This window comes from Dipteris shenzhenensis, chromosome 15, assembly GCF_047967505.1.
Source record: "Dipteris shenzhenensis isolate YYH24624 ecotype China chromosome 15, Dip_SZ_1.0, whole genome shotgun sequence".
NCBI lineage: Eukaryota > Viridiplantae > Streptophyta > Polypodiopsida > Gleicheniales > Dipteridaceae > Dipteris > Dipteris shenzhenensis.
Genome location: NC_141610.1, coordinates 15,633,434 through 15,657,502, shown reverse-complemented (window position 1 = coordinate 15,657,502; position 24,069 = coordinate 15,633,434). Strand labels below are relative to the sequence as shown.

The following is a 24,069-nucleotide window of genomic DNA, read 5'->3' as shown; positions in this document are numbered from 1 at the left end:
GAGGGGCCTCAACGCTGTATTGGAAAGGAGTTAACCTATCTATGTGGAGCTTCAGGCTCGCAAACTGTTTGCCCGTATGTGCAGATTAACACCTCTGGTCACCCTCTGCCGCTAGTGCTATGGAGGAGGATAAAGCCAGCAAAGGAGGCCTACGTCGCCCTGTGGTGGAAGACCCATACTGTCTAATGTGGTAGAGATATGTGATAACCTGAAACTTTGCATCAAGTGATGCTCCGAACTCAGCCGGGGCTATCAAATGTGGGACTTAAAGCTTATTGCGAATCATCCGTCAGAGCATGAGAACCTGAAGCGTCTCAACTTGAGCCCAATCTGTCTCTGATAGGTCTGGCCCCCAACAAGGGCTGCCATACATACCTATTTGTTGGACCAAAGAATCAAAGAGAAGAGCCTTGGTCCGAGGGTCCTAAAAGTAAGAGTGAAAGCACTACCACTTGAGTCTGGGTAGTGCGGCATACCCCCTGCTCAATCAGGCGTGTAATGCTGGTCGTATCATGAAGATCGGCCCGGAGAAAAGGACCCCCAAGTATGTGTAGGATGCCACCTGCACTGGCAACCCATCCAAGGTGAAATGCTCTCTATGCATGGCTGCCCGGGACGAGTTGAAGATCATGACCTTTGTTTTACCAAGGTTGACCTTCAAGTCATGTGTGATGTGTCTCACAAAAGGTATGAAGTGCATCCGATCGTCGCTGGAGACCCTTTACTGAGGAAGAGAGTAAGACCACGTCATCTGTGTACAGGAGAATCTGGAGCAAGGTTCTTCGTAGAGAGCAACCAGCCCCTCCTAGGGTCCCAATAATCAAGCTCATCTATGTAGAGGGCGAACAAGGTTGACACCCGAGACTCTCTCATAAAGCGCCATGATTGCCCAGGTGATCTCCTATTTATATCCCAGCGCCTATGGACGTCTGATGAGTCGGTCTCTTGGCACTCCTTGTGGAAATCCACAAAGGAGCAATAGACTCTCCATCTCCGTGCCCTAGCCTCCTCGACGACCCCCCTAAGTGTAACTATCATCCATGGTCCCATGATCTATCTGGAAGCCTACCTATCCCACAGCTTTGTGTCCCTGACGCTTTGTGACCAGGTACTGATGCATAGATCTTGGACACGACATGTCCAATCATAATGCTCTTGTAGTTTTCTGGGCTCATGGCATCTCTTGCCTTGTGAATGGGGGTGATGGTGTTAAGGGTCCAAGTGTGTGGGAAGCATGTGCAAACCGCTTCATTGAAGAGCTTCGCTAAGATCGAGGCCAAGATATTTATTTCATGTGCAAGGATATAGTACGTAGGCCCTCATGATCTTCTGCTCGGTTGTTGCGAAGCTTTTGGGCTGCTTGTTTGACACCACTGAATGCATGAAGTGGGGCATGCTACATGTGAGAGATCGGGTGCTGGCTCGTTAGGAACATCATATAGTGTCAGTGCATAGGAGTGCCAAGTTTTTGTGCCAGTGAGAGGGGACGGGGCTCGCCACTCAAGGAAAACTCCACCGGAAGTCTTTAGAGTTGTTACTAAACAAAATGTTTATTAACTCCTCCTCGTTCCGGTGAACGAAAACCTACTTCTTCCGATGAACCAGACGATGGTACTTATGTATCGTCTTTGCCTCACTCGGAAGATGATGCTTAGTTTCAAGTTAGAGTTGTTGGCGTAAAGCGTTACACTCGTCATCATATCAACTATTGTAGGGTACCGAGCTGAGAGGTGGGGAGGTGTGGATCGAGTGGTGTGTGAGAAAGTGTGTAGGGTGGCCTCATGGAGAGAGCATGTGATCAGGGCGGATCGATCCTCTAAGAGCGGTATGTGGTCAATGTCTCTAAGTAAATCTGAGAGGTGTGCGGAGTACTTGGGTCTTAATTTGTGATCAAAGTGCATGCCATGGTAAGTAATGTATGTGAGTGGTGTTGTACTGTGTGATGTAGGCAGTGTGGATATACTAAAAAATAGATACGTGTGATCTTCTTTAGGGGGTGGTGGTGAGACAGAAAAGTTATTAATATGTGAAGTGAAGGCAAGAGATCATATGAGACAGTCAACTATGTTGGAGCCCCCCCAATGTGGGAAACAAGTGAACTTGCTTGAGGAGGCCCAATGATCTAGGTCATTATAGATGAAAGATCATGTATCCTAGCAATGTCTAGCAGTGCATGTTCAGAGGATGTGACTGGTGCCCTTTTGTTTGCGGAGACTCAAGACATCCGAGCCTCGTCTATATTAACATCTGCTATAGATTGAATCATTAGGAAAATCTAGAAGTGATACCTAGCATGTACCTGTCCTTGCGTTGAATGCCCCAATAAGGAGAACTTTCTCACGGCGCGAAAAATTCACGATGTCCTGGTAAAGGGCTGCGCACGGTGAGGTCTCAGCCTCCTCACGTAGGTCCCTGGCAAAATGTGAGGTCTCGGGAGGGAAGTAGTAGATTGTGACGAAGAGGTCCTCTAGGGGAGGCCATCATATCTGAACCCATAGGAACCTGGCATGTGTATCTCGTCTCTCGATGGAGATCATCTTGGTAAGGGATGATCGATATAGTATTGACACTCCCCCTGGTCCTCGGACTCCTCTTGTCTCCCTGGTCTCATCCTGGTATGCTGCCTCCCATGTGTATCCACTGACTATCGGCAAAGGGCACTTTGGATGGATGGAGAAAGAAAGAAAGAAAGTCTATTAACGTCCACGGGAGACCAAGAGGTCTATGGGACAGCATGAAAGCCATCTAGTACATCAGCTTAGGGAGGGCGCAGGGCAGCTCCCAAGGAGTGCAAAAGCAGCTCCATTTATTTAGAGAGTACCTATATTGTAGCCGAGAGAGAGAGAGAGAGAGAGAGAGAGAGAGAGTCATATTAACGTCCGCGGGAGACCTCACGGGTCTCCCGTGACTTACAAAGTACAAAATGTCAAAAAGACTTACAACATCTGGACAAGCCAAAGAGTCGAGGAGTGCACATGGCATCTCAGCTCGATTATTATATCACACCGATACATACTAAGACTATAAACAATAGAAGTGGCCTTCATAACATCAGTTTAAGACTGAGAGTCTTTAGGTTTAGATTTGAAATCTTTAATTAATGTTGTTCCATCTCGATATACAGCCCATTTTCGAGCTTTACGTGCATCCTTGATTTTGGTGAGCTCGACACTCCTCTGCTTGAGCTGAGTTAAGGTGAGTTCCTTGGAGATCCAAATCATTGTGCCCTTCAACTTGTTTGTTTGTCAAAGAATCTTATTTCTTCCTGCTCTCTCCTTGAAAAACACTTGTACTTGCATTCGTGTTTGGGAGAGAGCTAATATCATTATGATCCCACACTACTTGTGGTATTTCCTTCTCGAGACATGCAATCCTCTCGTCTGCTATGTAATCCTCTTCTTCATTGAAAAAGCCAAGGCAATCCTTGGGCAACCCTCCAATGCGTAGTATCTTCTTATTATGTGCTATATCCTGCTGCTCTTTTACTTCTGTGTATAGATATGCTTTGTTAAGTTTGCTGTCCGCAACAATGGCCATCTCTTCCTTGGCTGAACTAACCTGAGTGTTGATCATTTCCTTGACCTTGGAGACAAGAGTTGGTGCTAGTGGAAATGTGCTGAACTTCTCCATAGCTTCTGCAATAATTTCTTGCTTGCCTTTGTTCTCCATATCGTTCACCTTCCTGCTAGGAGCTGCAACTAGCAGCCTGAGCTCTCTGATTTCATTCTCCAAGTGGTAAATGTGCTCCTAAGGGTCTGAGCCAATCTTTTTCCTGTAGGTCAAAGCATAGATATTCTGTATTCTTTGTCTTTGAAGACCTCATAGACATTATCTTTTTTACTACATATCCAATCAAAATATGTTTTAGATAAGTAATTGCTATTCTTTCAAAATACCATTCTTTCGCATGAGAAGCATTCATTTGTTGGTGTGTCCTTTATACCTGACAAATATTTGGTAACATGTTTTGAACAATATTGAAACATAGAGATGTAAATAGACTCATTTACATTATCATCAATAGTGATGGAACGACCGCGTTTTATTTTTTTATGTCGGGCTAAACGTGATTTTTCACTAATTTCAGTGCTTTCCTGGAGCACTCGATTAGTGTCATTATTTTGTGCAAAAGTCTTTCTTAATTGGGTAACTTTTCTTCTGACGGAAGAAAAGTGTTCATCATTTCCTTGATTGAACTTTTCTTATCTTCTAACCAAATTCTTTTAAAGCTTTCTTCCATTTCAATACTCCAAAATTTCCTTTTATCAAAGTGTTGCTGCAATGTCAGAGTAAGAGGGCTTGCTGACGGGGGTCGTGGCAAAAATCTTCATCTTCGGGTAATCCATGGTGACCTTGCAGATTCTCCAAACCCTTCACTGATGCTAACCCCCCCTGCTGAGCCAAGGGCTCAGCTCAGCCAGGGGTGTTGTTCCTGTTGGGCTGTACGGAGGCGGTACGGGACCTATTGTACGGGTGAGGTACGGTACGACGACTTGCTGTACGGCAACCTACGAGCTGTATGGCCGATGGAGGGGGCTGTACGGGCGACGACATGCGAGCTGTACGGCCGGCGGGAGGGAGCTGTACGGGACCCTATAGGATCTATGGGATTGAGTGGTCACATCCAGTGATAGACAATTCTCACAAATGTTTCTATGTTGTGAGTATTTGCTGAGCTATTTTGTGTGCTAACCCGTGAACTTTGCTACGGTGCTCCAAGATTTTTTTAATGTAGCTTCCAAGTCTGTGGGCTGGATGTTCCAATAGACTCTTAAGATTATTGCTTCTTATCTCCATGTCTCTCCCTGATGTGTGCATATGCTTGGCATTCCAAGAAGCACGTGCTGCCCTGTGAAGGATAGATTTTGCATTATCTTTCCTCTCTTGGAATTCTGGGCCGCATCCATTTGCCTCTTTGCACTTCTAGCTCATGTGAGCTGGTCCTTAGTTTGCAGATTAAATGCCTTTCAAATTTTGAGATGTCTTCCCCAAGATATTTCTGCATTGCATAGCTGTCCATCCAGAAGAGAGAGAGAGAGAGAGAGAGAGAGAGAGAGAGGGAGAGAGAGAGAGAGAGAGGAAGAAGAAGGGTTAATAAGAAGCGGTGCGTACGATTAAGGCGAGGGTTCCATTGAAGGCGTGTCCACACCAATTGTCTGCTCACCAGCCCGAACGACAGTGCTTGTGCTTTTGCCAATGCCAAGCTTCATCCTCTACCTAGGACACAACTCAGTTAGCCACCATGGACAAAGCTCATGTGCTACCTCCGTCGTTTCGTAAGAAGGGGCGGAACACAAGTGTGAAAGCCAATGCTGATACACTTGTCTGCAATTTGTGGGAGTATCACAGAGGGAGGGAGGAATTGGATGAAAGGATGGGAAAGCTGCAATGAGGCAAAGAGGCGAAAGAGAGAGGTGAGAGGGGGCAATAGTGGCAAGATGGAGAGATCTGTTAATGTCTACGGCAGACCAATAGGTCTATGGGCAGCCAAAAACCAGTTCATACATCCGTAGCTGGGTCTGCTTGCTCATGCACTGTAGCTGAACACAGGGCGGGCAGCACAAACCCTCCCTCCCATTGCTCCATTGTCCGGCATCGCCGCCCACCCTGCCACTCCAACAGCATTGCCACAAGAGGGGGGGGGGAGGATGCTCCTGCCCCCACAGCCCTGCAATAAACCGAAGCACTACAATGAGCCTAACCCACATCCCCTCTGCATCAGCCGTAGCAAGGGGGGGGCTGCTCCTGCCCACCCTGCTCAGCATCAGAAAACAGGGTAGCCAAACGACCATTGCTAGCCTTTACCAAGGAAGCATAGAGAGCATGAAGTAGAGATGAAAGGGAGAGGAGAGAAAGGAGAACCAGCACTAGGAGAGGAGGATAAGGTAGGGATACAAGGATGTGGTGGAGAGGGAGAGGAGGAGGATAAGGTCAACCAGCAGAAGGGAGAGGGAAGTCAAAGAGGATAAGGGGATTTGGGGAGGGCACGTAAGAACTCCTCCCACCCCCCCCAATAAGTGATACCTGGCGTGTACTTGTCCTTGTGTTGAAGTCCCCAATAAGGAGAACTTCCCATGGCTTGAAAAATCCATGATGCCCGGGTAAAGGGCTGTGCACTGTGAGGTCTCAGCCTCCTCATGTAGGTCCCTGGGAAAATCAAGTCTCAGGAGGGAAGTAGCAGACTGCGACGAAGAGCCCCCCCCCACTACAGGATCACCAAACTATCTTGAGCCCCAGAGTAAGGCAACCTATAAAACACGAGTAATAAAAAAGAATGCTAACTAATGAAAAGACTTGACTAAAATAAGGCTCACATGAAGATGATATTCCCCAAAGCAAAGGTCCCCTTCAAATACAAGTATGACCACTTCCCCAAGGCTCTCTCCACAACCCATCATATGTGGGATAACTCCTCCTATGCCACATGATGCACTCTCCTTCTCAATTGCCATTTAGGCCTCTCCTACTCCACTTGCCACTAGGTGAGAGTGCGAGCTACACTTTGACATGAATGGGATCCTAACAGCCTTCACGAATCACCAAGCTGTCTTAGAGCCAAAAGAATGCTCCAATATGCTATCAACATGAACTAGATTATTGGCCTCTTTCATCAAAATAATAAACGGAGGGCTTAGAATATGGGCTGTCATGTATGTCTAGTCTACAATGCAATATACAATAAGTAGATAAGTGGCATGTCCACATTCGTTTAGGCATGTGATGTGACAGCATTGTAGAGATATCCTAATTCACTTTTGCATTTGTCGTATGCCCTTAGCTCATTATTACTCTAACCATTCTCTCTTTCCATAGTATTCTTCCTCTAAGAGATGATCTTCAAATCTATCCTCTGCTGTGAGTGCTTTGGATTTAGATTTTATAGAATGCTTTCCCTGTATCCTCCGCTCTTGGATAAACACCCTTATATATTATTGAATCTATGGTTAGATTTGGAAATATTATAATTATCTATCAATGAGAAGATGAGAACAAGCCATATTTGTTGTAAGCTTTCAGACGTAGAAGACAATTAAAATACAGGATTTCATTTTCGAATACAACTGCATAGTCATCTCATAGACAACATGCAAGTAACGTATTATAAATAAAAGCTTTCAAAATGCACGTGCCATGGACCAAGGTCAACAAATCAGGGTCTTTTGTAGATCATTAGAAAACAGCAAACCTCAGTCATTCTATACAAGTTACAGTTTGATTATCTATTTAGGCAAGCAACTTTAATACGTCTTTCAACATAACATATGCCGAAAACATTTGGTAGAACATAGGAGTAGCAGAAATCTGGAAGGATTATGTTGATGCCACATGTTCTCTTTTGTGGTGGATGTTTTACTTTTAGGAGGTCCCTAAAAAGAGTTTGATAACATGTTTTATTTAGACTGCAAAAACAAAATATTTTTGTCTTTCTGACAGCCTTCTTCAAAGTGAATAACTTTGTCCATAGATGTTTGATGGGGAGAAGACTATGTGAATGAGCTGAATTCAACGCTGTGGAAAAATTGGAGCCAAGCCTTCTACTTTAAAGTTACAATTCAGTTGATTCTTTGCAAACCATATGGATACCCTACTAATGCTTGTTTTGAAATGCTTTGATGACCTTTCACCGGATTGTTCGTTCTTCAAGTTCTCAAGGTATTACCATCATGTTGTCCTTTGCAGTCTTTTATGTATGGATTACATGGTTGCAAGCCATAAATTTTGTGATGATGCTTTTTTTCGTGTTTAGATTCCCTCATTTATAGGTGTGTGTAAAGGGGTGCTGTAACACTTTTTAAAATCTGTTCTGAACTTTGAACTGAAATGCTGTATGTTTAGTGTATGTATTTTACCAGGTTCAAGCTTACAATTGAGACCATTCATGTAGCTGATAATGGAAATTCTCCAAATGTAGGTACAGTTTGCAACAGAAGTACAGTTCTTTTCAAAGCCATTTTGAGAGCATAGATTGTTATATTTAAGAGCTCCAAATTCTTTTAACTAGGTACATAATTTGGATGCTGAATCTCTAGCCATTCGCAAAGTGGAAATGCTGGACATATCCTCAACTGTACGGGATTACTGGAGCTACATGCTTGGTGGATCTCTTGTTGACCTCACTACATTTCAATCAAAGAAGACAAAACGTGGGCCATTAGTCCCCGGGTGGCAGGTGAATCTTGGAGTCTGAAATTTTTGTTTTCTTTTTTCATCTTGCAGTAACATATGGCTCACACTTCTCTTTGTAAACATTCAACCATGAAAACTAAATGTCAATGCCATATTCACCATGGAACATTTGTGTAGACAGTGTGCTGAGCTGCTTGAGGGACTAAAAGAGAAGGCTAGCATGTGTGCACATTAGGTTGAGAACAAGAAAGTTTTTTAGGGAATTTGAACCTGGTTTTGTAGTCTGCTAATAAGAATATACACCATGAGATGGATTAAAGTACAGGTAAGTGTCACAGGATGATGGGAAATGAGTGAGAGGGTTTTTCCTTTCCAAAAACTTTCTCTACTGCAAACGGAAAAGAAACTCTCATGTTACTAGATTCTTATGTTCTGAATTATTCGAGTGCTGGCTAACAAAAGCTACAGTGTGGTTTTCTTGCCAAAAAAAACAAGCTACTGTGTTGACAATTGTTAGAGTAATCTGAGATATATTTTTCAAAGAAAAGGTTGTGAATTGCCTAGATATCTGCAAGAAAGTGGAAAAGAGATGGGAATGCTTTTGCAGAGTGATGTAAGACACCGTCAAATTTAAATTGTAATATGCATGCAACAGCTCGGACCCATCTGAAGATTCTATCATTTACTGTATACTCAGACATGGATGAAGCATGGGAGCGAAGTGAAGATGTCCGCAGGTAGTATTGCAATGTGAGGGTCTGCAGATTGGCAGGGAAAGTTTGCAGCTAGATGAAGATGTCCATACTTGTGATAGCTATCCAGGCGCTGAGAAATCAAATTCATCGTTTAAGACATTTGCCTTTATAGTTTCCTTTGAGATTCATTGAGAGCTCTTAAGAGGCCAAGTACAATCAAAGTACATTTGAAGTCCATATGATCTATTTCAGAAACTTCTCAAAGGTGCTATTTGGCTCGAAGAATTAATTTGTGAGCCTTGGCGTGTTGGGCAATCTGGAAGAGATGTAATCAGAAGGTGCTAGTGTGACTGTCAGCATGGGCTGCATCATCATGAACTAAGCCAAATGTACCAGACTAGAAATTTTTCATCTTCAATGCTTTTATATGAAGGAAAATCTTCACTTCGCTGTTCTGGAACTTATGTCACACTTGTCTTGCATTAGATGGTTTGTAGTTTTCATTCCCAATCCTCTCTCTGCATTTGAAATGCTCATACTCGTGCATCTGCTTACCCTGTAGTTATGCCATCCAAAAGCTGAATATTCTTGAGAGCATTTTCAAGAAGGTATGCCATTCCTAAGTACTGTCTTCTGCTTCCATGGTTTTGGATTTGCCTTACCTTTAGATGCAAAAACCTAACTTAAATTGTACTCTCTACAATATATAAAGGTTCTTGGTGACTAATAGGTAATGCTCAACTAGACGAAATCAGTACTTGTTGAAGGTGTATAAACATTTTGGAAACCTATTTTGTAAGGTTTTATACATCGATATGACTATCATTAGTTGTACATCTTTGTTTTCTTCTTCTCTCAAAGTATTCTCTATCTCTCTTTGCTTCTAGATGCACCGTTAGGGAGTGTTATTCAATAGATGAGGGCTGCCAGGAGGATTCGTCATCAGGAAGGTCTCTCCATTTGATGTCGTATTCCACATAGGATATTCCTGAGTACATGGTCCCTGAAACCAATAGTTCTCTCTGGAACGTATTGAATCTGACTTTCCTCATCCATGGTAGGTAACTCCTCAAATGCTTGTTTTAAAGGACCCAAAAACATCCTCAAGAGTGAGACATGGAGTACATCATGGATTTTGGAAGATGGGGGTAGTTCCAACTGATAGGTCACTTCACCAACTCTCCTTAGAACTTTGTATGGGCCATAATATCTATGAGCAAGCTTAGTATTACTGTTTCCCTTCAGAGAAGCATATCTGGTCTCGTGGCTTGAGAACACTTAATCCCCCTGCTCAAAGTAGAGTTCTCTTCAATGCTGATCTGCATATAGTCTCATATAGGCTTGGGCCTTAATCATATTATCCTTGTATTGCTGTAGTAAAGCAGTCATGTGGGCCAGATCATCCTTTGCTTGTTGGGTGGCCATTGCACTATCAACTGTGGAAGGCACATGAACTTTGTAGCCATACATAGCTCAAATGGGCTCATCCCAATGGAGGTATGTTTAGTAATAAGCCTCTTGTCCAACGTTGTTTTGAGTGTCAAAATAGAAATGTTTGAGGTATTCTTCTAGCCATCTATTTACTCTTTCTGTTTGGCCATCAGTTTGAGGATGATCAACAATACTAGAGGTGAGAAGTGTGCCCATAGACTTAAACAACTCCTGCCAAAAATGCCCCATGAATTTGGCATCATGGTCACTCATAATGGCGGCAATCCATATAATTTGAAGACATTTTTAATATATTGGGAAACAGTCATGGAGGCTGAATATTGAGTTTTGGTGGGTATGAAGTGTGCAGCCTTTACAACACAACATAAATGCTGTTTGGCCTCTAGGAGTCACAGGTAGACCCGTGATAAAGTCCATGGATGTGTGTGTCCATTTACCTAATGGAATAGGTAGAGTTTGGAGTAGACCAGCTGGGCTGGGGTTTAATTCTCTGTTGTGCTGGCATGGCTTATGGCACTGCTCATTTGTACACGTCCTTCCAAACACTGTTCCAATAAAAACTCTGATTCACTCTTTCATAGGTCTTGAATAATCCTGTGTGACTAGCCGATGGTGATGCATGCTGCTCCTGCAGCACCAGCAGCTCATACACTGAGTTTTCAGTAAGGAAAATCCTGTCATGGAACAAAATCAGCCCGTTATGTAGCTTGTGATGTGGATGATCAAGGCAGTTGGGGTCCTGAAATAAAGTTGCAGCTGCTGGATCTGGTAGGTATTTCTCTTGAATTCCATGGATCCAATCCTTGTATATTTCTACAATAGAGGATAAAGTACATGCCCACATCCTAGAGAGTGAATCAACCACTATATTCTCCTTCCCCACCTTGTACTCAATGTCAAAATCAATGGAAAGCCACCTTCTCTGTTTGGGAGATAAGTTGGACTGAGATAAGACATATCTGAGAGTTCTATGATCAGTCTTTACCTTAAAATGACTCCCATATATGTAGTGATAGTGCAATATGACTAGCATTTCCTGGTCATAAATGTTGTAGGGCAGCTCCTTGTCATCAAGCTTCTGGCTCTCATAGGCTATGACACCATGGCTTTGTTTTAGCACGTGCCCAAGGCCTCTATCACTAACATCATCTTGAATGATTTATGGTTGAGAGAAATCTGGGTACACAAGGATGGGAGTTGAAGTCAAAGCATCCTTCAGGTCTTGAAACCTTTCTCTGCAGTGGCTATCCAGAAAAAAGCCTCCTTCTGGAGCTGTTCAGTAAGGGGTGCTACTATTTTTGCAAAGTGCTTGATGAACCTCCTATAAAAAGAGGCAAGCCCGATGAATCCCTGTAACTGAGTGGTATTTTGAGGACATGGCCATTCTTTCACACACTTGACCTTGTTGGGGTCCACTCTTATTCCCTTGCTGCTGACTATATGACCAAGATAGTCTACTTCATTAGCCATGAAGGTACACTTGCTAGCCTTGGCAATACTTCAAGGACTTGCTTTACATGCATTAAATGTTCCTCCTTAGACTTGCTGTATAGGAGTATATCATCAAAGAAAACTAGGACAGATTTGTAGAGATGGGGCTGTAGGCTCTTGTTCATGAGTGCTTGGAAAGTTGCTGGAGCATTAATGTGGCCAAATGCCATCACTTTGAACTGATATAGACCACGTTCAGTTTTGAAGGCTGTTTTTGGCTCATCCACCTCCTTCATTCTTATTTGATGGTAGCCTGATCTTAGGTATATCTTTGTAATGTACTTGGCTCCTCTCAGCTCATCCAGTAAGTCATCAATTCTAGGGCTAGAAAAGCGGTTCTTCACAGTCATTTATTCAGGTCCCTTTTCATTGCACATCCTATATGAACCATTCTTCTTCTTAACCAAGAGAACAGGGGAAGCAAAAGGAGATTGACTGTGTGTGATGAAATCTCTGTCCAAAAACTCCTCCACTTGTCTTGCCACCTCGTCCCTTTCAGCCCGTGATAGCCTGTAGGGTGCTTTATTTACTGGTTTTGACACTGGCTCAAGGTGATTTGCGTGGTTTACATATCTCTTAGGTGGTAAATGGTGAAAACTGCTCGTTCCAAAAGCTTGTTGATTGTGTGGCGTTGGGTTCGCAAACTCCATAGCTCATTCAAGCCCACCTAGGAGAAAAAGGAGCACACATACATGGCAGGAGGTGGAGATTATATAGCTTGTTGCATGGAGAGTAAGGCCCCCATGGTAGGGAGAAGCCTTTCACTACCTGTGTTTGCGTAGAGTGTGACCGCTCGCCTGGGTTGGCTCGCCTAAACTGTGGCCGCTCGCCTAAAAATTTTACCCGATAGGAATAATCTCACCAGTTGGACAGCTTTGGAGTTGATGAAGTTAGGGGTACTTCCACTATCAACCAAAATGTTACCATTAATAATCCCCTTCAATCTAAGAGTTGCGCACCTCTAGAGCCCATGATAGCTTCTGAAGATGCTGTATGGAACAGATCGAGAGTCCCAAAACACTTCATTATCCTCTACACAAGAGCACCTTCTGAATCTCTGCCAACATCCACATATTCATTAACAATCTCAACATGCCACTGTTGGCATATTCTTGGGTAACTATTAACCGAAATGTGGACAGATCTACCATTAATAATCCCCTTCAATCTAAGAGTTTGGGCACCTCTAGAGCCCATGATAACTTCTGAAGAGATGCTGTACAGAACAGATTGAGTGTCCCAAAACAATTCATTCATCCTCTACACGAGTTATTTTTTGAATCTCTGCCAACATCCACATATTCATCAACAATTTCCACTTTTGGCGTATTCGTGGGCAATGGGACTGGTGGGCTCCACTGATCATGGAGCTCTCTTATGTAGAGCCACCTGGGTCAAATAGAGAGGTAGTCTCCTTTTTAGATCCTTGAATGACCTCATCATCATCTTTGACATCATTCTCACAATCATGAATTTCTGAATCTGGTACTAAATTATTAGAAGGTAGATCATCATCAATCGAGAGAGAGAGAGAGAGAGAGAGAGAGAGAGAGAGAGAGAGTTTTATTTTGCAAGCGACGATCATGGTGGTTTTGAAATAATAACAACCATTGTGTTGGTTGAAACCACTGTGCTGGTTGCAACTTGCAGACACCATGCTAGTTGTATCTATTGCACAGGTTTTCAATGTACCCAATGCCTTTTCTTGCTCAGCTTGTCGTAACGCATCCACGTTCAAGTGACAATACTTGAATGCCACATGACACCTAGAGGGGTTCCAATAATGGAAGAGGGAGCCGTCAACTGGTACAGGCCATTCTCCACTACATGGCCGGTTGATTTATCCCTAATGGCCACAAAATCTTCATCGAATTCTACACAGGTGCCAAGCTTAGACACCTCATGAACAGAGCAAATGAAAGCTCAAGGATGGAACAAATAATATCTGGGAGGATTGCTTCCCCCCTCTGCCATCCGGGATTATCTCAAGCCTCCCCTCTCCACAAACTTAAATTGTGGAACTGTCAATGCATACATCGCTTGCCTTGTTCTTGATTACTTGGAATCCTACCGGGGATGGAGAAATGTGCCAAGAGCCACCACTATCAAGAATCGACTCCCTGGAATTCGCCAACCTTCAGGGCTACCCCCTTTCTTGCGGAAGAAGTCAAAGAATCCAAAATTTGCAGATGTACAGAGGCTGGAGTGTTGTTGCAGCCAAGGAACTAGTACCCTTTCCATGTGATCTCTGAGGTCACTTCCTCCAATAGTGACCTTTTTGGCCACAATTGTTGAAAGTATGTTTTACCTTCAATGCTTCCTTCTTTGCATCAGACTTCTTTTCAGAGGAAGAGTCCCACTTTCCTTTACCTTTGCTCCGTCCTTGTCTCTGCGGGGCAGCCAACGCCTGCACATTTCCTCCTTGTGGAGGGCTGTGAAAACGTTCCTCCTGATCAAGCGCCATTGGCACGAGCTCTTCCCATGCGAGAGTGGTCAACCTCCCACTAGTGATAAGAGAAGAACAAAAAGTGGAATACTGGGCAGAAAGATGGGATAATAACTGATGCCCATGTCCTTGGCGAAATATCCTTTCCCGGCCTGAAGGAGCTCTTGCTGTAGTGCTTGAAGCTTGTTAATGTGTTCCCTCATCGTAGCAGACTTGGTGTGATTCAACACTCATCCGCATCTCAAGAGATACCCTCTTCATTGGGGAAACACTATTGTAGAGTGACACCGAACGCTCCCATATGCCTTTCACCTGCATCATATGCTTGATGTGATTGATGACATGAGGAGTGCAATTCAAGAAAATAAAAGAACATACACATGCCTTTACCCTTTCCCAGAGCCAAGCCAAAGTCTCGGCATCCCTCTGCTCTAGAATGGAAAGGTTTTCATCAAGTGAATCTAGCTTTGAAACTCCCATGAGGACGGAGTCTGCCAAGTCGTAGGACTACATAATTGACTCTATCATCACTCTTCAAGCCATAGTTGTCATCCAATTGCTGGTCCACAGGAAAGGTGGGTAAGATGGGGATCTTGACCTGCTTCTCAGCCATCTCGTGTAGGCCTGCCCTCTCAGCAGCGTGGGTGGAAAAGAAGAAGAGGACTGGGAGAGAAGAGAGAAGGAGGCTCAAAGAAGAAGAAAAGGATGGGTGAGAGGAAGGGGCTGCTCCATTGCTTCTGCCTTCAACTCCATTGATCTAAACACTTGGTGTCCCTGCCTCTTGTTCCTTCTCACAAATTCACCTTCAGCGCCCTTGCTTTCTTTGTCTCTGATAGCTCCTGAGTTCTCGAACAGTCCATGTCACCAATTGGTATTTCTCCCAACAAATAAAGAAGAGTTTTTATGAGATTGATTATGGTCAAAGAAAACTGACTTTGGTTCACTAGAATAAGTTTTACTTAGATCCATGAGAGATTCAAGATCAGACCCTATTGGAAGTATGTTCTTAATATGGCCCTATGAGAGTTGAAGCCATAGGTGGAAATTACTATTTTGCGACTTTCATTGATGACTACACATACTTGAGCATCCATTTATACAAAATCTTCGTGCTGAGTTTCTGTCGGCACTCCGGAGGTGAAGGGCAAACTCAGCCATGACGAAGGCTAGCACTAAAGGAGAAGGCTAATCAAAAAGTAGTCCAAATCTCTTCATTCAAGCTACAACTGCTTGTGAAGTCTAAACGTTTTCATTTTAGTCTCTCCCAAATGAGCATCTAAATCTAAATCTAGCTGATAGGGCAACACACCATTTAAGATAGAAAGAATTATCGCAATACCAGCAGGCCGCAACTTGGACGAAAACTTCACAAGGTGAAATTTGCATGTCCGCTAATACGGCAGAAGCATATACCTAGATGAATCCAGGAACATTCCCAAACTCATCCTCTAAAAACACAATATAGTGCAGTTTCAATCTCACGATAGTCACTCATAAGATTGAAAACCATAAACTCCATCACGCATAGTAGGGACTAGCTACTATGACATTGAATAGATGCCCAACCAAGGCATTGAAAACCATCACATCTTATGAGGCTTGGACAGGCCCTAAGCCCACGTTTTCTCACATGAGGATTTTGGTTGCTTGGCATATGCACATGTGTCCTCACAGACACGGACAAAGTGCTGACAAAGCTATCAAATGCATTTTTATTGGGTACAGCTCAGAAAGCAAGGGCTACAAGCTCTACCAGCCCCGCACAGGCAAACTTTTTGTTGGTAGAGATGTTTTTTATGAGTCATCATCCATGCCTTTGCTGAATTGTCAAAAATAGCCCACCGTTGAAGAATTAGATATTTTTGACAACCTGATGCCTTCGTTTCAATCAAATCCCCATGATGATGCTACATCTGAGGTTCTTGCTCCCCCTGATAGTGATTGGGCTGGCTGTTCCAACACCCGTGTGTCACATAGTGGTAATTGTTTCATGCTTAGTACTTCATGCATCTCTTGGTTTTGCAAGAAGCAGACAACAGTTGGTACTTCTAGCTGTGAGGCTAAGTGTTGGAAAGCTGAAAGGAAAGGAAAGAGTGGACACAAACTCAGAATACTTGCATTACTTGGTTGTAGAATGAAGAAGAGTGAGGTCCTCAAGTAGGCACCTCATACATGCTCACTGACATCACTGATGACTTTAGAGCTCCACAATCATCTCCTCAATCTGCTCCTAGATTCTCTCAATCATCCTATGTGGCTCTCCACCACCTAACTGTGCTTGTGGGCACCTAACTGTGCCTCTAGCACTCACACATAGAAACATAAGGTGTGCCTGAGGCATACACCTTGAGATATCCCAACAAACCCCCCCTCAAGGAAATGCCTCAGGCTATGTCAAGGATACATCTAGTCTCATAGTTTCTCATGCCATCTCATGCTGGTCAAGGATAAATCTATGGCTAGGTTCTCATGCTAGCAAGGGTTCCCTTGGGTGTAAGGTAAACAAAAGGGATACAAAAAGACCTTCCAATGGTTATCTCCCCTGCATGTACATGCACACAATGTCTGCAGGAGATACCATGGAACAAAACATACACATGGCCTACATCATAAGGTGACCAGAGGTGTTTACAAAACACAATAGTTTATTTTCATTCATTTTGGAGGGCTATCCAGGCTGAGTACCTTGACATAAAAAGAGAGATCTGGAGCATACATAGAGATGTGTTTAAAATGCATAATCTTCATGGGATGCCTCATCTTGTGGAGGCAAAATATCCATGTCAAGGCAAGGTCTTACCACATGGGCAGTGTCTAATGCCTTATAAGATGGTACTATGATAGAACAAGTGGATCTGAAAATCATATCCTTCAAGAGAACAATTATCTTGTCGTCTCCATAGTTGTGTAGAGAAGCATATCTTAGGTATCTGACCTTCATCTTTTTCTTGTACTTGGAGTCAAATAAAAGTCATGAGAGGGTAGATCTCTGTATTTGCTTCCTTTTTGGCAACCATTGTTTTGGCAATCTTCAACAAGGAAGTCAGGTTGGCATTTTCATCCTTTGTAGCATAACAAGACATTGCTTTATGTTTTGGCTTTTCACATATTTTGCATAAGCAAGCCATGAGAGGCTCTAACCCAAGTATTGGGTAGTGTCTTCTCTCTTACAGGGCTTAGAATAACAACTGAAATGCTTCAAAATATAAGCATTTAATGTATCAAAGTCTTGTGACCAAATTTCAAACAATGATGCTTTCACTTACATGCTTCATAGAAGTGGCTAAAATGAATACTTTCCAATCAAAACCAGGTCTAGCAATTCAAAACAAAACTGAAGCCACACTTGTACTGAAGTTATTGAAAACTTCAAAAGACCAGAAATGCTAGAGTAGCATTTTATGTAGCATCATTTTCAAAAGCTTGTCAAAACTGTCAAAACTAGAGAGCTGAACTTGGAGGGCTTATAGCTCACTCTTCAAAGCAAAAGAAAGGGGGCTTTCTGAGGCAAAAGAAAGCTGGTACACCACAGTAGATCCTCTGGGAAGAAGAGGCGAAAAAACGCGTCAGGTCGCCTTCTCTTCCTTCAACAAAGTCGACTGGTTTTTCTCTGTTTTCTCCTTCAATATGCAGCCATTGCTGCTCAGATTTCAGCACAAGGTAGCCCAAGGTATGGAGAAGCTTGCCCTGAAAGGAATTAGAGAAAGAAGGAGCAGGCTCAGAGAAAACGCAGCAAGAAAAAACGACGAAAATCGTACAATGGCGACCAGCAGAGGTGGAAATACGTCAATTCCTTGCAGCCAGAAATTCGCCCCAACAAGATGGATCTCCAGCTGGAAGGGCGTGGGAAATGGCTGAGAACCGGAGGAGAACAGGCTTAAGCAAATTTTGGGAAGAAGAGGGAGAGATGGTGAAGAAGAAGAAGAGGAAGAAGATGATGATGTGGCAGAAATGGGCTCAAGGAGGATCAAATGGCTCTGATACCATGTTGGAAAGCTGAAAGGAAAGGAAAGAGTGGACACAAACTCAGAATACTTGCATTACTTGGTTGTAGAATGAAGAAGAGTGAGGTCCTTAAGTAGGCACCTCATACATGCTCACTGACATCACTGATGACTTTAGAGCTCCACAATCATCTCCTCAATCTGCTCCTAGATTCTCTCAATCATCCTATGTGGCTCTCCACCACCTAACTGTGCTTGTGGGCACCTAACTGTGCCTCTAGCACTCACACATAGAAACATAAGGTGTGCCTGAGGCATACACCTTGAGATATCCCAACACTAAGTACAGTGCAGCTTTTATAGCTACAGTGGAGAGTGTTTGGCTCCGGAGGTTACTTGCAGATCTTCACGTATGTCAAACAGCTCCTGCCATCATCTTCACTGACAGTCAGAGTGCTTTGGCTGTTGCACGGAATCCAGTTTTCAATGCCCGCACAAAGCATATTGAGGTTCATTATCGCTATGTCAGAGAGAGATGGTCAACAGGTGATATTCAGCTGTCTTATGTTCCCACTGAAGACAACTTGGCAGATCTCTTTACAAAAGCTCTTCCTTGACCTAAGTTTGAAGCTTTTCGGCAAGCTTTGAACTCAGTGTGTTTTGTAACTTGATCTGTTATGCTATGTACAATCATAGGTTGGTATATCCATACAGGATGAGCATGTGCAACCATGACATTAGTTCTTCAGGTATTTAGATGTCCATGATACTTCAGCCCATACCATGGAGGGGCATTTGTAGGCCATCCCATGGGCTATCCATTGGTGCCTTCTGTTCCTTGGTATGTGCCTTGCAGGCCTAGATATAGGCAGTTAGGGCACTTATGACATGAGCCACTTGGTACACTAGGTACTACTAGGACACCTTGTCTTAGGGTTTCATTATATTGTGTGTACTTAGTACTTTTCATTTATTGCTGCAATTCATTACAGCCGTACAGTTTCAACTCATTAGATTTCATCCTCTCCATTTCTATTGCTTCCATTTGCCTTTCAACGGAGATTGCTTCTTGCTCCCAAGCTCCCCCTCTGCCACCGCTCACATTCCCCCCAGCTCCTTGCTTCTCCCCGCTATCCCCCCCTCGGCCTCTGCTCTTCCCTCCCGCGTATGTCATCTCCCCCCCCCCCCCCGGCCGTTCTCGCATCTTTTGCCCCCCGTCTGTCCCTTCTTCCCTTGGCAGCTGCTTCCCAGCCCGTTTCGCCGTCTCCCCCCTTGTTGGATTGCATGTTGGTGTCAGAAGACCCGCATGGAGTACAGGGTCTACAGGTGGGGCTGCTCAGCCTCCGTGCTGCTCGTGTGGACCTAGGGGGCACCTGCCCCCCCCCCCCCCCCCCCCGACTTGCTTGCTCTCCTTCCAGGACTTTGGGAAAGCCCTCGCAGCTGGGCCATCTCAGCCCATGGACTGAGGCCTTGCAAAGCTCGGTTTGAGGCTGTGGAACAGCTTGAGAAGCTGCCCTCCCAAGCTTGTTTCAAATGCCTATTAGTGGAGTTTCTTGATTAGCTAGTGAGTCGTTTCAGGCTGCTAGGAGCTTGCTCACAGAGCCCTTTCCAGCTCAGCCTTGTTCCAGCTTTGAGTTCCAGCCTCTCTTTTTCAGCTTGTCAAGCGCTTGGGCAGCCCTTTGCCTCAGCTCTTGCCTGGTTTCTTTTGGAGTTCTTTCCTTTCTTCCCCTTTTTCCTCCCCTCCTCTTCCTTCACACAGCTTCAGGTTAATTGTTTACGCTTTGGGGAAAAGGAACCTTGGTTGTGACATTTGTTTGGCCAGAAGGGCTCAATGGCACCACCTTTGACTCCCCCAGCAGTTAAGGTTTTACTCTCTTCTCAGGACAAACAACAAATTCAGAAAGCAGTTCAGTCCCTCATGGACAAGGCAGTAGTGGGTCGGATAGTAGGGCTCACACCTTCCAGGAGTCAGATCAGATTGGTTGTTGGCAAGTTTGGCGTTAGAGGGGGACCATATTAAGGATGTCACCATTTATAGACGAGGAGTCTTTCTTCTCCAGCTTCACTCACCCAACACCACCCTGGCACTGGTAGAGTAGAGCCCTATCTACCTTGGCCTGTACCTTGTTTACCTTTTTCCTTGGTACCACGGCTTTAGAGTAGAGGACATGGAGTCGACTCATAACGTGCCTCGCTTTCCAGTGACGCTTCGCTTCCCAGGGCTCCCCAAGGAGTACAGGCCCATTCTTCCTCTATTGGCAGAGCATTTGGCACAGTGATGGAGTCCCCCACAAAGTCAGCCGCTATGGTGGTGGCAAATGAGGGAGTCCCCAGACTCAGGCTGGTGGTACAAGACCCTGAGTCTCTTGCAGAGTGGATCCTCCTTGAGACCCTTTAGGGGGATGAGCTCTGCTAGAGGATTGAAGTGTCGCGTCTACCAGGTCAGTGCCTTCGATGTAGAGAGCGGAGACAATTGGCTAGGGATTGTCCTCGAGGTCAGAGACACCCCCCCCCCCCTCAGCAAGATCACGAGCGGGAGCCGCAGGCAGATAGGTTGAGCCTCCCTCGCAGACATCAGAAATTGCAATAGTCGCAGACCCCCCCGCGGGCCAAACAGAGACAGCAGTGGGAGCCCCAAGAGACCAGGACCCAGCAGCCCATCAAGCTGCGGCAGCAGGAGTCCCTAACTCCTTTGGTGACACCTTCAAAGGGAGATTGGACAAAGGTGGTTAAGAAAAGCCCAGCAAGTAGGCCGGAAAATGTCACAGACAGCGAGCTCGACGCAAAGAGAGCAACAGCGAGAGCGAGAGCATCCATGGAGGAACAGCCAAGGGACCCCCCTCCAGGTCATCCACCCCCCCGAGGGGCTGAGGCCCAGGCTTGTCCAATAGATCCCACTAATGCGGAGGTCCAGCACCCGCACCCACACACGCGCCAACAATAGACTCCCGACATTTTGATGATCGAGGCTCCGACAGAGCGCCTGGCCACGGTAGCAGAGGAGGCCCAGATTTTTGGATCACCGGGACAAACGAGGATCCAGCCTTGCCTCTGTCCCCTCCCCTTCCTCCCCCCCCACAGACCTCTCCCCGACCTCCTCCCTCGCCTTTCCCCCTCCGACTTCCCCCGCCACCCCAACCTCCTACCCCTCTTGCTTTGGTCACCCTCGCCACATGCCCTTCCCCTCCCGCCTCTCCTTCCTCCGCCCTAGGAGGATCATCAGTTCCTACCTCCTCCCATCCCCACCCAAGCCCGTCCAGCACCCCTTGCCTTCTGGCAAGGACAAGGGTGCATCCTCCTTGGCCTCCTCTTCGTCACAGCAAACGGTATCCCCCGATTCTCAGTCCTCAGCTTGCAAGCGGGCTCCCAAGGGTGGAGACTCATCCTCCCAGTCATCCTCAATTTCTCAGCTTTAATCAGGGCACCCTTGGCCGAGAGATTTCTGGAGACTGGGGCCCTAGAACTACCTCTACATACTAGATTCCTATCCCTTGCCACTGGAGCTTACACTACCCTCGCCTTTCCCCCTCCGACCTCCCCCGCCACCCCAGCCTCCCGCCCCTCTTGCTTTGGTCACCCTTGCCACACGCCCTCCCCCTCCCGCCTCTCCTTCCTTCGCCCTAGGAGGATCATCAGTTCCTACCTCCTCCCATCCCCACCCAAGCCTGTCCAGGACCCCTTGCCTTCTGGCAAGGACAAGGGTGCATCCTCCTTGGCCTCCTCTTCATCACAGCAAACGGTATCCCCCTCTTCTCAGCCCTCAGCTTGCAAGCTGGCTCCCGAGGGTGGAGACTCATCCTCCCAGTCATCCTCAGTTTCTCAGCTTTAGTCAGGGCGCCCTCAGCCGAGAGATTTTTGGAGACTGGGGCCCTAGAACTACCTCTACATACTAGATTCCTATCCCTTGCCACTGGAGCTTACGCTACTGATCCTGCAACCCCGGAATGGGGTTTCGATCAACGTGGTGTGCTCCCGCACGCACCTGGTTTGGGGCTTCCAGCTCGCTTCCCACAAGGGATGAGAAGTGGACTCCAGAGATTGTTGACGCCATGCTGAGTGACCAATTATCGCACATGATGGACGAGTGGATGGGTCCGCAGGGCTTGGACTTATGGTTCGACCATGGAGCTGCAGTATGTTGGAGATATCATAGCCAAAGAGTGTGGCAATGTGATGGGTTAGTGTGTAGTACTAGGAGTTCTAGTACTAGTTCATGTGTGTGAGTCATGTGTGAGTGCCACGTGTCACTCTGGGAGTTATCCCATGTACACTTGGTACAGCACTTAGCCTATATAAGGCTTGTACTTCACTTATCATGTTATACTTGATGAATGTCACTCTGGGAGTTATCCCATGTACACTTGGTACAGCACTTAGCCTATATAAGGCTTGTACTTCACTTATCATGTCATACTTGATGAATGAATGAAAGCCTCCATGTCTTCTTTGAGTATCATTTCCACACACCCTAACTCTCTCTCTCTCTCTCTCTCTCTCTCTCTCTCTCTCTCTCTCTCCACCATGTTTCTAACATGGTATCAAAGCGGGCTCACCCTGCCATAGCTGCCACGTCATCCTAGACCTAACCCTGATCCGAAACCCTTGAGGCCTGCTCGAGCAGCTGTTTCTATTTGCAAGCTGTTTTAGGGTGGTTGTTGCCGAGCCGCCTCTTTCATACTCATTTTCGGGGCTGCTCCTTGCCTCTCCTTCATACCGGGGCTGCTCTAGGCCATTGCTTTGCATTTTGGAGCATTTCTTTGGCTTCCCTTTTGCATCTCGGGTTTGCTGTTCGCTTTCATCAAGCTCCTTGCCATCATGACTTCATTATCCTCCAACTCATTGCTCATGGAGAAATTCAAAGGGGAAGGTTTTCCCACTTGGCAAACCAAGATGCAGCTGATTCTTATGCGTAAAAGGTGTTTGGGATATTGTTGAGGATGACAAGGTTGAGTTATTTGATCAGCAACACCAAAGGATTTGGAAGCAGCAGAATGCTAAGGCCATTGCCCTCATTGGTCTTTGCTTGGCCGACACTCTTATTCATCATGTGGACTTCCAAGTCAACAACTAAGGAGATTTGGGATCGCCTCGAGACATTGTTTGGTAATAAAATCACCAACTCTAAAGCCTTTCTTAAGCTCAATTTTAATGATTTGAAAATGGGAGAGAGTGATGAGTTGAGTGATCATCTAGCACGGTTTCAATCTCTTGTTCAACAACTCTCAAGTTTGAAAAGCGCGCCAAATGATGAAGATTAGATGGTTGTCCTTATGAAGAGTATGCATGGAATCTCTCGCTTGGAGCAAACTCTTGAAGTCCTTCACCTTGCCACTACCATGTTTGATGATATGGTGGCACTCCTCATTGAGAAGGACCATCGCAATAAGGAAGCCTCTCTTGCTGGCAATGAAGGAGGTAGGGGCTGAATTGGTGAAGGCCACAGATGGCAAGAAAGGGGAAAGAGGAGAGGGGAGAGGAAAGAGGAGAGAGAGGGAGATAGGAAGAAAAAGGGGTAGAGGGAGAGGAAGAGAGAGAAAGGGAGTGAGGGCAAGAGAGAGAGAGAGAGAGAGAGAGAGACGTCCACGGGAGGCCGGGCCTATGGGACAAAGTACACAAAAAAACGAACATACAAGCCTTAGTGGGCTAAAGCAAAGGGTATGCTAGGACCCTTGCTGAGTACTAATCTATGTTAACAGAATCATAATCATAGAAAAAGTCAACTACAACTGCATAGTGGGCCATATCAATCAATCTATTCAGGTGTTGAGACGAAACCGAAGCCTGGTACAGTGATGGCTCTCTGGTGGGCTGCGAAAATGTCTCGTATCTGTGTCTGTCGAGCTGTATCGCGCTGTGGGGGGGGACGCGGTCTCCTCGCTCTCTGGACTCTCTGGGCTATGTCTAGAGTGACTCC

The 24,069-nt window shown here is 45.4% G+C and overlaps 1 protein-coding gene across 1 annotated transcript in view; it reads left to right on the top strand.

The window, feature by feature from the left end:
* Positions 1-24,069, top strand: part of LOC147893432 (uncharacterized) — a 101,978-nt gene that overhangs the window by 25,395 nt on the left and 52,514 nt on the right. Inside the window, exons 5-7 of the mRNA XM_087386203.1 lie at positions 7,646-7,653; positions 7,837-7,908; positions 8,003-8,170. Coding sequence (XP_087242329.1) covers positions 7,646-7,653; positions 7,837-7,908; positions 8,003-8,170 — 248 coding nt within the window. The remainder of the gene's footprint in view (positions 1-7,645; positions 7,654-7,836; positions 7,909-8,002; positions 8,171-24,069) is intronic.